Source organism: Ambystoma mexicanum, chromosome 1q (assembly GCF_040938575.1).
Source record: "Ambystoma mexicanum isolate Mex_15411 chromosome 1q, UKY_AmexF1_1, whole genome shotgun sequence".
NCBI classification, from domain to species: domain Eukaryota; kingdom Metazoa; phylum Chordata; class Amphibia; order Caudata; family Ambystomatidae; genus Ambystoma; species Ambystoma mexicanum.
The window spans coordinates 1,534,246,681-1,534,258,889 of record NC_090922.1 but is presented as its reverse complement, the minus strand read 5'-3'; the positions used below and the strand labels follow the sequence as shown (position 1 = coordinate 1,534,258,889).

The following is a 12,209-nucleotide window of genomic DNA, read 5'->3' as shown; positions in this document are numbered from 1 at the left end:
CCCTCGCATCAGACCCAGTCCATTCAATCTAACCCCTGAGCAGATCCACACCCTGTACCGGTTGGACCGGGACACCATCACCACCATAGTGAACATGATACACAACGACATCCTCAGCCTCATAGAAATACGCACTGCCATCCCACTGCTACTAAAGGTGGTGTCTGTGCGCCACTTCCTGGCCACAGGCACCTACCAGCACACAGTGGGCCAGCTGCATGGCATTTCACAACCACTATTTTCACGCATGCTGACCCAAGTGCTGGATGCCCTCCTGAAGCACGCTAGCACCCACATATCCCTACTACGGACTGCCCAGGAGATAGTCGACACCAAAGTAGGCTTCCATGCACTGGCAGGCATGCCCAATTGTGTTGGTGCCCTCGACTGCACCCATGCGGAATTGGTAGTCCCCCATGTCCTAGAGTGTACCGCAATCGCATGCAATACCACTCCATCAATGTGACTCCAGCAAGATCATCACACATTGTTGCGCCCGATATCCCGGATCAACACATGATGACATGGTGCTGCGTAACTCCACACTACCCCATCACATGGAGCGACATGCTGGACAATGTGTCTGGCTGCTTGGTGAGTTGCCTGATTGGCCCATGGCAGTGCATCGGGGTTGTGAGGTGGGGGGATGCATACTGCACCAGGGTGGGAATGGGTGGTGAGTGGAGAATGCATGCAGAGCTAAACACTCCTGACCTGAACCCCCCAACCCGAACATGACACATCACTGGCACACATTGGACCAATGCCGTATATCAATGACAACATGTAAGACGCACAACCTGGCCACCATGGGTATGTCAAGCAATGCATGAATGCAACTGTGCCAATGTGGCTAGTGTGATCATGCACAGTGTAGTATACACAGCAAAAATGGGAGAAAAAACATCGTCCGGCATCCACAGTACATCCGCACCAGCATGCAAGAAATTCCTCTGCATCATCTGTACAATGCCATCCAGACTACCACACCATACTGCAGTATACAATGGATCTAAATAATATTTGTGCATACGTACAGGGACATGTGCATGTCAACACCTAATTGCTGCAACCATGGCTGTGAATCCTGAAGGTGGCAGCTCAGAGTGACTCACACAGACCTATTTGTATTTGCTTGCAGTTGATGGAGGATATCCCTTGAAGCCGTGGCTACTTACCCCTGTGCGGAACCCGCGAAACAGCCATGAAGAGGAATACAATCGGGTTCATACCCGTACCCGTGTTGTGATTGAGCAGACCTTTAGCCTGTGGAAGACGCGGTTCCACTGCCTAAGCAGGTCTGGTGGGGCACTCCTTAATAGGCCTGAGAAGGTGGCAAAGATCACCATAGCCTGTGTCATGCTGCACAACATGTGCGTCCGGAGAAATGTACCATTGCCACCTGATATTGATATGCATGCACCGGGTGAGGATGATGAGGATGAAGACGGAGGAGAAGCAGCACCCCTGCCAGTACGTGATGCACTAGATGGCTGTGCAGTACGCCAATCACTGATTGACGAATACTTCTGACCCACAGGGGCGTTGATGGATATGTGTCAGTAACACATTGTACACTGGGTCCATGTGGACATGCACACAGGGAATGTGGGGAGTTGGCCATTGTGCCCTGTCATGAATAAAATGTATACATACGAAATTAACAATGTCCAGGCATTGAATGATTTTTCACACAACGGGTGTATTAATATCAACTACAGAAATGTGCTACCACCCCACAACACCAAAACACCCCATACTCCCAATGAACTCCTCATACCTCCAATGAACTCCCCATACCCCCCAATGAACTCCCCATACCCCCAATGAACTCCCCCTAATATACCCATACACCACTGACACCATCTGACCCACTCCCATTGTTGTCCCACACTATTTCCTTGCTTTCTTGTTGTCCAGGGGCAGCATTTCTGAGTGCCTCGAACTCCGTCTTGTTGGACGCACAGGGCTGGTGGGTGCAGAGGAAGAGGGTGCAGAGGAAGAGGGTGTGGAGGATGGGGGTGTGGAGGATGGGGTGGAAGCTGTGGTGATTTGCACGGCTGGCGCGGGTTGTTGCTGCTGCATGTGCAGCAGGATTGAGGTGAGGACCTGCGTGAAGGCCCCAGACTGTCTCGCATCATCAACACAGAGGCATTGATGGCAGCTGTGTTCGCTGCTATGGCCTGCGCAATATCACGCCTCGTGTCCTCTCCCTCCGCAACATATTGTCGGACAAGGTCCAGCATTGAGTCCTGCCTAGCCTTCATCCTTGCTAGCCGTTCCTCAAGGTTGGTGGGAGCAGCAGCGGTTGAGGGTGCTGTGACCGGGCGTGCATTGGCAGGCTGTCCTCGGGGAGGGTGCTGAGGTCCGAATTGTGGAGTGGAGGATCCCCAATGCTGCTGGTGGGTGAGGCCTGAGTGTGGGGTTGGGGGTGGACACGGGGCTTGGGGAGTGTGGACATGCCACATGGTTAGTCCATCCTCGTCCACATACTCCTCCACTGCTGTTTCAATGTTGCTCAGTGGGGCAGTTGCTGCTGCCTCGCCCACCAAACTTGTTGCTGCCGAAAGTGGGCCACTGGCCTCGCCTTCTACTGGTGTTGCCAGCTATGTGGTCCTGGTGTCAGGCGTTGATGTGGGGCCCTCATGTGCGGCCATGGCCTGGGCACTCGCCCTGGGTTTTGGTGTGGCCTGCGAGGCTGCCCCGGAGGTGGTCTTGCCTGTGGGAGTTGTCTTGTGCCGGGACATGGATGCCCTTGTGGCTGTTTCCTCGCTGGCATCCTCTCCATCGGTGCCTGGGGGGTAGAAGAGATGCAGGGCATCAGTGATGGTGTTACATGCAAGATGCATTATATGGTGCTGTGGAGAATTTCATTCATCAGGCATTCATATCTTACAGGTGTGTCACACAGGGTAGTATGAAGGTGGCATTTTGGCATTTGCTGTGACGTCTCAATCCAGGGATGCTGCATGGCAGGTGGCATGCCGTTGTATTGGGGTTTGTGTGATGTATTACATGGGCACGGTCCGTGTGTGTTGGCTGTGTGTTGGTAATGGGATTGGCACTCAGCATGCATTTCAGTGTGGCAGGGTTTGGGCCTCCATCTGGACAAAGATATGTTGATGTGTGTGTTGGGACATGCATTGCCTTGCCTAGACTCTATTCCAGATCACTTGTGCTACATCATGGTTTCCCCTACTGGGATCTGCAGGGTTACTCACCTCCATCTCCTGATGTTGAGGCACCCATTTCCATCTCCCTGAAGCCCTTGATGGACTCCATCTGTATGAAGGTACTGCACGTCTACTCCCAGCACATTAGTTTTGTGGGTGAGTGGGGACCCCCGCCTGTGGCCATGGCCTCCCTCCTATGGCTGGCCAGGATTTTCCGTACCCTGAGGCAGAGGTCATCCCACCTTTTCTTACAGTCTTTGACTGTCAGTGGGGTGGTGCCGACTGCCGAGACCTTGCGGGCTACCTCCTCCCAGACCTCCTTTTTTCGCTGCTGCACCTCCCTTTTGAGGTTGTGCTGGTTAATCTCCTTAGCATGGGCAGCAAGGGTGTCCGCCAACATGTTGAGTTCTTCGTCCAAAAAAACGCTTCTTGCACAGGCGGGGGTTTCATTTCCTGGTAGCCTTGTTGAATAGATTGGCACTGGTCTCTCCTGAACACAACTGGTGGTTTGGGAGGATTGAAATGGATTGTGTTTTTAAAGATGGCCGCTGGAGCATTTCCCGTTCTGACGCGATGACATTACTTCTGGGTCCGGTATTAAGAGCCCAGTATTAGCATGATGTTATTACCGGGTCCGTATTAAGGGGTGCCTCCTAGGCGGAGGCGGTATCCGCGGGTCCCATGATGGCGATATCAGGGGATTGGGGGGCCTTTAGCGCCATGGTGGTATGGCCATTACCGGCATGGGGGTTTGCGCGTGCTCGCGCACTCGTAATCACCCGCTATTAGTGGCGCCAAACGAGCAAGGACATGATAGTTCCTCCATGGCAGTAATGACCCCATTTTTACTGCACTCCTCATAATGAGGCCCTGTGTCTGGTTTCTGAGTGCCTGCTAGAGGAGTGACCCTAAACATGATGTGTGGCCGGTGGGGCTGGAGATGTCGCGTACGGGTTTCTAGAATGTTGCATGGATGATGTGCGCATGCTGCAGTGCGGTTGAGAAAGGGGCTGGTAGAATATGGATGTACCGGTGGGACTTGCTTGGCTCTAGGGTGCTACCTACCTCTCAAGATGAATACTGACCTGTGACAGGGGTTTAATCAATAAAGATGCTGCTAAGAATGTTCCTGCAACTGTGGTCCCATCTATGGAGTCAAACTCCTCTATGGCCAGGAGGGAGTCACCTGGACCACAGATCGAATGACTAACTTGTAGGATCGTCTCATGTTCCTTCATACCTAGCCTCCCGCTCATTCCTTTGAAATAAATCAGTGTATCATCCAGCAGTAGGTCTTTGCATGTTCTCACAGTGGCCTTCTTGCCATGATTGAGGAACCACGCTCAGCAGTGGGATATAATCTCAGTAAATGGGTCTAGGTGCAGGGTTTTTATTTATTTATTTTTTGCATTTTTAAAGCGCTCACACAGCCCGCGGGCATCGAGACGCTGTTACAGGAATAGTTTTTTTTGTGTTGCGTAATTGTTTTTTGTCTTAGTTCCGTATTTATAACGCGCTTAAATACCCAGAGGTTTCTGCGCGGACCCGGGGAACGAACCTGTGTTGCTTCGTGTCGTCTTGCTTCCAAGGCGAGCACGTTGCTGCTGAGCTATCCTCCCGGGTCACCTCGTGGACATCAATTCCCTCCTGACAAAGCCTATGTTACCTGGGATTCTATACTGGGAACACTGTGGGAATCTCAAATAAGAGAGCTTCCTGACAATGTCAGACTGGAATATCACTGGGAATATCAAACTGGAACCAGACTGGCAATGTTTCGAGTTTACACAAGTTTTCCGACCGGACCCCAGACCTCACCCCAAAGGCCACGATCCAACTAATACTTGGTTAATGTGTGCAGCGAAATGGCTCCCATGTCCTCTGACAAACCTTCTCAAGGCATTCCAATTTTGAGATCACTCTGAACTCATGTAAGGTTCCGGCAGACAAGGAATGGAACACATTATCACCGCAACTGCACACATGCCAGGGTCTAGCCAATTCCTGGTACCGGTTAAAAAATGGACACTTGGTTATGTAACTGCTTTATACCCGCACCTATTCGTTCGAAGCAAAGAGTGCCAAATACATTTTTGAATTCATACAAAGAAGCCGTCTGCCATGCTGCAGCACGTATTATTACAGGAGCACGGAAACCTGACCAAATTAACCCCATCCTACAAAAACTACTTTGGCTTCCACTCCAAGCCAAGATACTGTTCAGGACCGCATGTATCATCTGGAAAGCAGTCAGAACTAGCACACCAGCGTACCTGGTGGCTAAACACCACATAACTGGTGGCATACGCTCCTCTCACAGCAAATCGACCAACCGGCTTGATTCTCAACTCGTCCGCATAGGGAGGACCGGCAAACAATCCTTCTCTTGTCATGCACCCATACTCTGGAACTCGATCCTGGTATCGGCTCGGAATGCCCCCACAATTGTCTGATTGAGCAAATCTCTCAAAACATGGCTCTTTCAACAACACCTGACCAAGGACTAATTCAAATTGACGCGCATACTGATTAACACGCCTCACAGTGCTGCGCTACTGTTAAAAGATGGCAGCCCAAATGCTGGCTACTCACACTTTGTACAGCGCTCCACTCAGTGGAGTAACCTTTGCTGAAAATGTTGGGGGGGATATGACATCAGAAGAAAACGTGCCCCTGCCAAATGAATGGGGAAAAATGGTGTGCCATGTAAGTTGGGGGGGGACAAACACCCCCGTCTCCCCCTATAATTACGCCCATGGCTCCACTGCTCTCGAGCTAGGTCCATGCTTTAAACAATAAACAAAAATAGGAGGGGCTTCTCTTTGCAGCTCCAAAATGACATTAAAAAGTGAAGTTGCTTGTCCGTACTGTTTACATCCAGTGCTAGAAAGGCAGGGTTGCTGTGGATCCAAACTGGGTGCTGAATAAAAGTGGTGATTGCTAGGGACTGGGATCTCCCCTGCCAGAGAGGTACACTAGCAGAGAAGGGGGGCTGGGGAATTGCAGGGAATATTCTGTCATGCTACCGGGATTTATACCGCACACGCCTGCCACAAGCATGATTTTGAAGATGCTCTGCTGATCTGAACGAGAGAGGGAAGAGTTATATTAGGGGAGTGGGGAAAAATGCATGATAACTGCTGTTGTATTGATGCGTGCAGAGTGGAAGTGTTCTGAGCTCTGCATGCACACCGGTTTCTAGGTGTTCTGCGTCAACGGTAAAGACGCATTTGTGTCCGGAAGGAAGCCTCGGCTTCCGTGGAGATAGGATGCATTGGCCGGGCTGTGGTATGTAAGTGGGCTGTAGATTTGTAGAGTTCTGTTGGCTGTGGCCTATTGGGATAGGTGTTAAACTGCTGTGTGCGAGTGGCTTAGTTGGTCCGTGTATGGTATATTTTTGAGCCAAGAGGTTTTTGACCAGGTCTTTCATCAAGTTAGTTTAGAAAGGTTAATGGTGACCCTGGTCAGCAGTATAGAGGCCCCGTACAATGGGTCCATGGGGCTATTTCAGTGCTGGTACCTGTTTAGGCAACTTCTCGGTTGTTATGCCCTTGGTTAAGATGGCTGTCAAAAGGCACGGTGAGGCAACGTGTTGTGGGCTGGTATCTCTCGCGGTGGATGGTGTGCAACAGCTTTTTCTGGATGAAAGTGGGAACATAGGGAGGAAGGGAAGACATAGGGAGTTGTGTCACAGTAGGGAGCCAAATCATAATAAAGCCTCATTTATGGTGGGACACCAGGGCAAAATCATAGCACAGCATGAATTACAGTCGGACGCTAGAGAGAACAATGAAAATATGCAGCATTAACGGTGGGACATCAGGGGGACAGAAAGGCTGCGGGATGCCTGGGGGAAAACATCACGGCATAGCAGAAAATACAGCGGGACCCGAGTAGAAAGCAGTCGACTACCAGGCCAGAGATTTGAAGGAGCAGTGTTTTAGTGCCACAGTAAAGAGATATCACCCTTCACCTTTGCCGGCTGCCCGGGCAAGGCCACCCTGGGAGCTCTGAGTAAAAAGGTGGCTGGCCACCAGTTTTGTGACCCGCTGGGTCAGATCAATAGGGGGTGGGGAGGGAGTAGTTGATGCTGGAGCAGGATGGGAGGCCTGTGCCTTGGCTTAAATCAATCGAGACTGTTACAAAACAGGACTGTGGTGCATTGGAAGAGCAGTAGAAGGTCCCCCTTGTTGAAGAACATGATCAAACACAAGTCTAGCATGGTAAAGAACTTTATTAGAAAGTCTGATTTCTTCTCTCTAATGTGTTGAGGGCCCTTCACACCCCACAAGCCTCATATGTATGCAATGCTCTCCCTCCACCCAGTTGAGAGCCTCGGGATAGTACTTCTTTCACAGGCTCTCCAGCATTTTCTTTTCGCATACAGCATTGTAGAGGCGGGAGCAGTGCTCATCGTTCCATTGGCCTTGTTGATGCATGTGGGCACAATCCTCGCCACCTCCCAGCCCGAGGCGAAAGTACTCATCCGGCTGGCCAGGTATCCATTGCCTATGAGAAGAGAGACAGGAAAGGATGAGAAGAGAAGCAGCATCACACTGTCATCACACATCTCATCAGCCTACACCGGGGTTGCCCCAATGATGCTATAACCAGCCACTTGTGAGGTAAAGGCAAGTAGAAATGATACATGGCGGATAGATGCCATACAAGGTGGGTGTGTGTAGTATGCTACTTTGGTGCACAAATGCAAGTATAAGAATGTAGCCTAGTAGTCTGGAATCTACACTATACCAAGGTTCCATAAGTGTCAGATAGGACACACAGGATGGGAGAGAGACTAGAGAAGATGTGTACACCTTGAGCTCCTACCCACTTCCTATAACGTACCCTGTAACTAAATAAAGTAATTTCCTTTTACATATATATGTCTCATGCCTGGTTCCTGTATCATGAAGAACCCCAATACTTCAGTGTGCAAGGTCTGATGTACCAATTGCCAGTCCCGTCCACAATGCCCTAGTGCCAATACCTAACTCAGAACCTAACTTTCTACATCTGCAACATTCTAAGAGGTCATAATGTTCTAGGACGAAAGATGCTAAAGCCACAAGCAATAACACAAGTCCATTCGTACAGTAGAGCACATAAAAGGTCTGCTTGACCCCTTTAGATCATGTCACGTGCAGGGACACAGACCACAAATCTGTGGGTTTTCACTTTACCTTCTATAGGGCCCTCCTGCCAACTGATTGCACATCTTATGGTCCTTTCACCAACATTGTATCCCCGCCAATCTCGAAAACAAACCCACTTATAACACTCCTAGTACCTCTTGGGTTCACCTCCTGAGGGTAATTTGCCATCCTTTGCACATCCCAGTCTCTGCCGTCCAGCTCATTGACATCTGCATTGAGAACCACATAACATCCATTGGCAAGCTAGATTTCAAACTCCCTCTTCTGGTGTGACCCGGTTCCTTAAATGTAACCACATCCCTGATAATGATGGTAGATGTTTTGAACCCTTTGATACTGTCCTACCTTGCTTTGTTGGCCAATTGTGGCAGTTAAGTATTTTCTTGGGCAGCTTTGACATTGAAATCAATGACATGTGACCTACACCTCACATACTTACATACTAAACTCTTAGGCCTGTGTCCGACCTTTCTGTGCACCCCTTCACGAGGTGCAATTGTAGCACTTTAGTCAAGCAACATTCTATATGTCTGCATACATTGATATTTTCCAAAGTGCCTACATTCACATAGCACTGTCCCATTATGCCCCTGTGAACACATTCACTCAGAGCCCTGTTAAAACGCTCTACCAGCCCATTGTAATGTGGCTGGTAGAGAGCAGAGCTGTGATGGGTTCTGTTATAGTCCATTAAGAATATTGGGCCTCATTCCGAGTATGGCGGTAAGGGATAGCGGCCACCGCTAACGAGAGCGGTGGCGGTAATCCCTTACCGCCATACTCCGACTTCCCTTAGCGCCATGGTGGTTTTAACACCTGCTTTTAGCAGGCGTTAAAAACCATGGCGCTAAGGGACCTTGATGTTAATTACGCCACCGTAATTTACGGTGGCGTAATTGACGCCTTCCCCACTCCCATTATGCCCTATGGGGCAAGAATGGGAATGGGGAAGGGTAAATGGGGATTGGGGAATTACCGCCCCGCCAACCTTGGAATGGGGCGGTAATTCCGCCAACCACCAAGGCGCTGCCGGTCCGGGTACGGCGTCAACCAAGGCGTTAATAGCGCCATTGGTTAGCGCCGTACTCGGAATGAGGCCCATTGTTATCGGATGGGTTGTTAGTTCGACCCGTTGTCAGTTATGAGGACCACTAGTGTAACCTCTCTTTTAAAAATGTCACCCAGGAATTCAATCACCATTGGACAGATGGCTGACCAATCTAACCCCAGGCCAGTTAGAAAAGTAACCTTACTATTACTTACTTACTGCTTAAGTGTAACCACGTATCTACAGCTACCACACGATTTCATCCACTACACTGTGGAATGAAGTGCACTACTCAGATACATTGAGTGATGGAGGAGTGCATTACCCTTGACCGTGAAAAAGATTGTCCACACTTCTTCCGAACTATTAGCCCGACTAACAAAGGCACAGTTTTGTAAACAGACACTACCATGTCTTCATCACAATCATCCCATTCTGCTCTTCCCAGGGATCAGGGAAGCTGGAGAGACAGCCAGCCACCACGTTCAATATGCCTGGTCTGTAGGATAGGTCATAGGTGTATTCCTTAAGCTTAGCTAACCAAGGCTATGTTTACTTTTACCATCCATCCAGTACTGCTTGAAATATTGACACTGCAGACACAGGCGAGTGCTCAATCCTTGAGTAGTTTGAGGTCAGTGGTCTCAGTGCCCTCGAGGAACACGCCACCACAGATGCTGTTGCCGCACTGTATTGTGGTAGCACCACCGTTAGATCTATCTTACTCGCCTTCGATGAAAGCCCTGTTGGGGTGAGACCTATGATGTTTTGGGCTTTTGGCAATCATTATTTTGCACACACTAAAAGGCCCTTGCTGTTCCTCAGCCGAAATGAACTTGCAGACTTTCTTCAATGACTTTCTCAAAGGTTCCATTAAAGAGCCACAACCCTTGGCGAGTTTTATATTATATTTGGCGGGTCACAAGACAAATGTTTGTCTGCGCTGGAAGGAGTTGCCCACTCTGTATCTAGATTTGGACTGTGGCATAATATTGGCTCGGGCACCAATGAAAAGGTGTCCTGCAGCCGCAAATGGCAATTTGTTCCTTTTGTGGCAGACTGGTTGAGTAGTACCCAAGGGGGAGTTTTTTGATGAAATGTTTCGCAAATTGTACATTTTAGGAATATTTGTTCAGCAAAACTGGTCAAAACTATGAGCTGCACAGTGAAGTAGCTTATCAACCTGGCCCACTTTAACCAAAGCTGCTGGCCCACACCACTATGTTTGGACTGAACTTTGGGCATTGCCCTATAGACTAGTCCAGAATTGACTGAACCACCTTGACTAAGTTGCCCCTTGGTCAAACACTTTGAATTCCAAAGGGTGTCCAAGATAATAATTTCTTTCACAAAAGCACTTCCCTGCTTTCAGGTTTAATCTTCTGTCTCATAAGGTGCTCAACATGTGTGCTTACATATCTGTTCATTAGAATCCGCCACGCAGAATAGTGCACTCAGAAATTTTATATTCTTAAAAGATGGGCAATAACAAAAAATGTATAATAAACATGTTTTTAATGAAAGTTCCTATGTAAAATTTTACAAAAATAATGTTTAAACCCCTTTAAAATCACGCACTAGGAGGCGTCCATTTTGTGAAATGGACAAGCGTCCTGTGCTTGAGTTAATCTCTGCCCTCGCGGCACTAATGAAGCAAAAACCACCTGCGAAAACTGCAAACAGGCAGAAAGGAGCCTAAGCAAAGACTCCAGTAAACCCTATCACCAAACCTCCAAACACAGTGGAGGATCCCCCCCAGAGGAGTACTCCACCACCCCCACACCAAATTGAAGTGACCTCTTCAATGGTACAATTATTTAATTATTTGTTGTGAATTTTATAGAGCGCTTGATTTATCCATGGACGTAAACTGGAAATAAATGCCTAGTGTTGCTCAAACACTGTCCTATGCTTAAAGAACACTATTCAGAGACAAAGAAAGAGGCTTGCCAAATAAGTCTGGCTGAAAGCTGGCTGGAAAGGTTAAAGAAAAAGTCAACTTGGCTGACAGAAAGGCAAACATCTGCAACTCAATTGACTAACATCCAGCTAATGTCAAATTGCTTTAATTGCAGCTAATACTTAGGACCATTAGCTTAGAACGCTCTTTGAGTACAATCCAACATACTGTAGTCTGCCACAAGCAGACCTCTCTCAGGGGCAGTTTTGCCTCTTGGTCTTCGTTCGTGCTCTACAAATATTCATACAATACAAAAAGTCTACTACCGATCAACACAATAACAAACCGATTCGAGCATCAACAAAGCCTACAACTGGAAATAATCTGTCTCCTCCAATTATTCTAAATACTACAGCACATCACAACAAAGCAGACATCTAACTGCATGCATAACAGCTCTGCAACCATTACATTGCAAATGCTTCAGCTACTAGAAACCTCAGTCTGTCGGCATCTTGACATGCCTACCCCGCTGTTGCAGATAAAAGTCCCTCAGACCAAACACATTAATGAAAGGGAATCCAACCCATTCAATCAAGATGCAACTTGGCACACACCAAAGTCTGGGAAGCCTGTAGAGAGTCCATGTTTGAGAAATTCATATTGCCCTGAAGAAGCTCACTAGGGGCTACACAACTATGATGTGGACCACTAAGCGAAACACATGTTGGCAGAAGTGATGTGCTAGCTAGCCGACATAGGCTTATTCATTTGTTTGGCAGAAATGTACTTAGCCGTCAGCTGACAGAGAATCATTAATTTGTTTGTCAACATAGGAGGTGGAAACCCGAATGTAGTTTTGTGATCAAGAACGGTATAGAGATCAAGGGAAGATATAGTTTCCTTGCACAACTTGCAAAGATATAGTTTCC

At 48.5% G+C, this 12,209-nt stretch overlaps 1 protein-coding gene across 1 annotated transcript in view; it reads right to left on the bottom strand.

The window, feature by feature from the left end:
* Positions 1-7,389: 7,389 nt before the first annotated feature.
* The window catches only part of LOC138551108 (asialoglycoprotein receptor 1-like), a 212,147-nt gene continuing 207,327 nt past the window's right edge, over positions 7,390-12,209 (bottom strand). Inside the window, exon 6 of the mRNA XM_069642462.1 lies at positions 7,390-7,682. Coding sequence (XP_069498563.1) covers positions 7,526-7,682 — 157 coding nt within the window. The 3' untranslated portion in view covers positions 7,390-7,525. The remainder of the gene's footprint in view (positions 7,683-12,209) is intronic.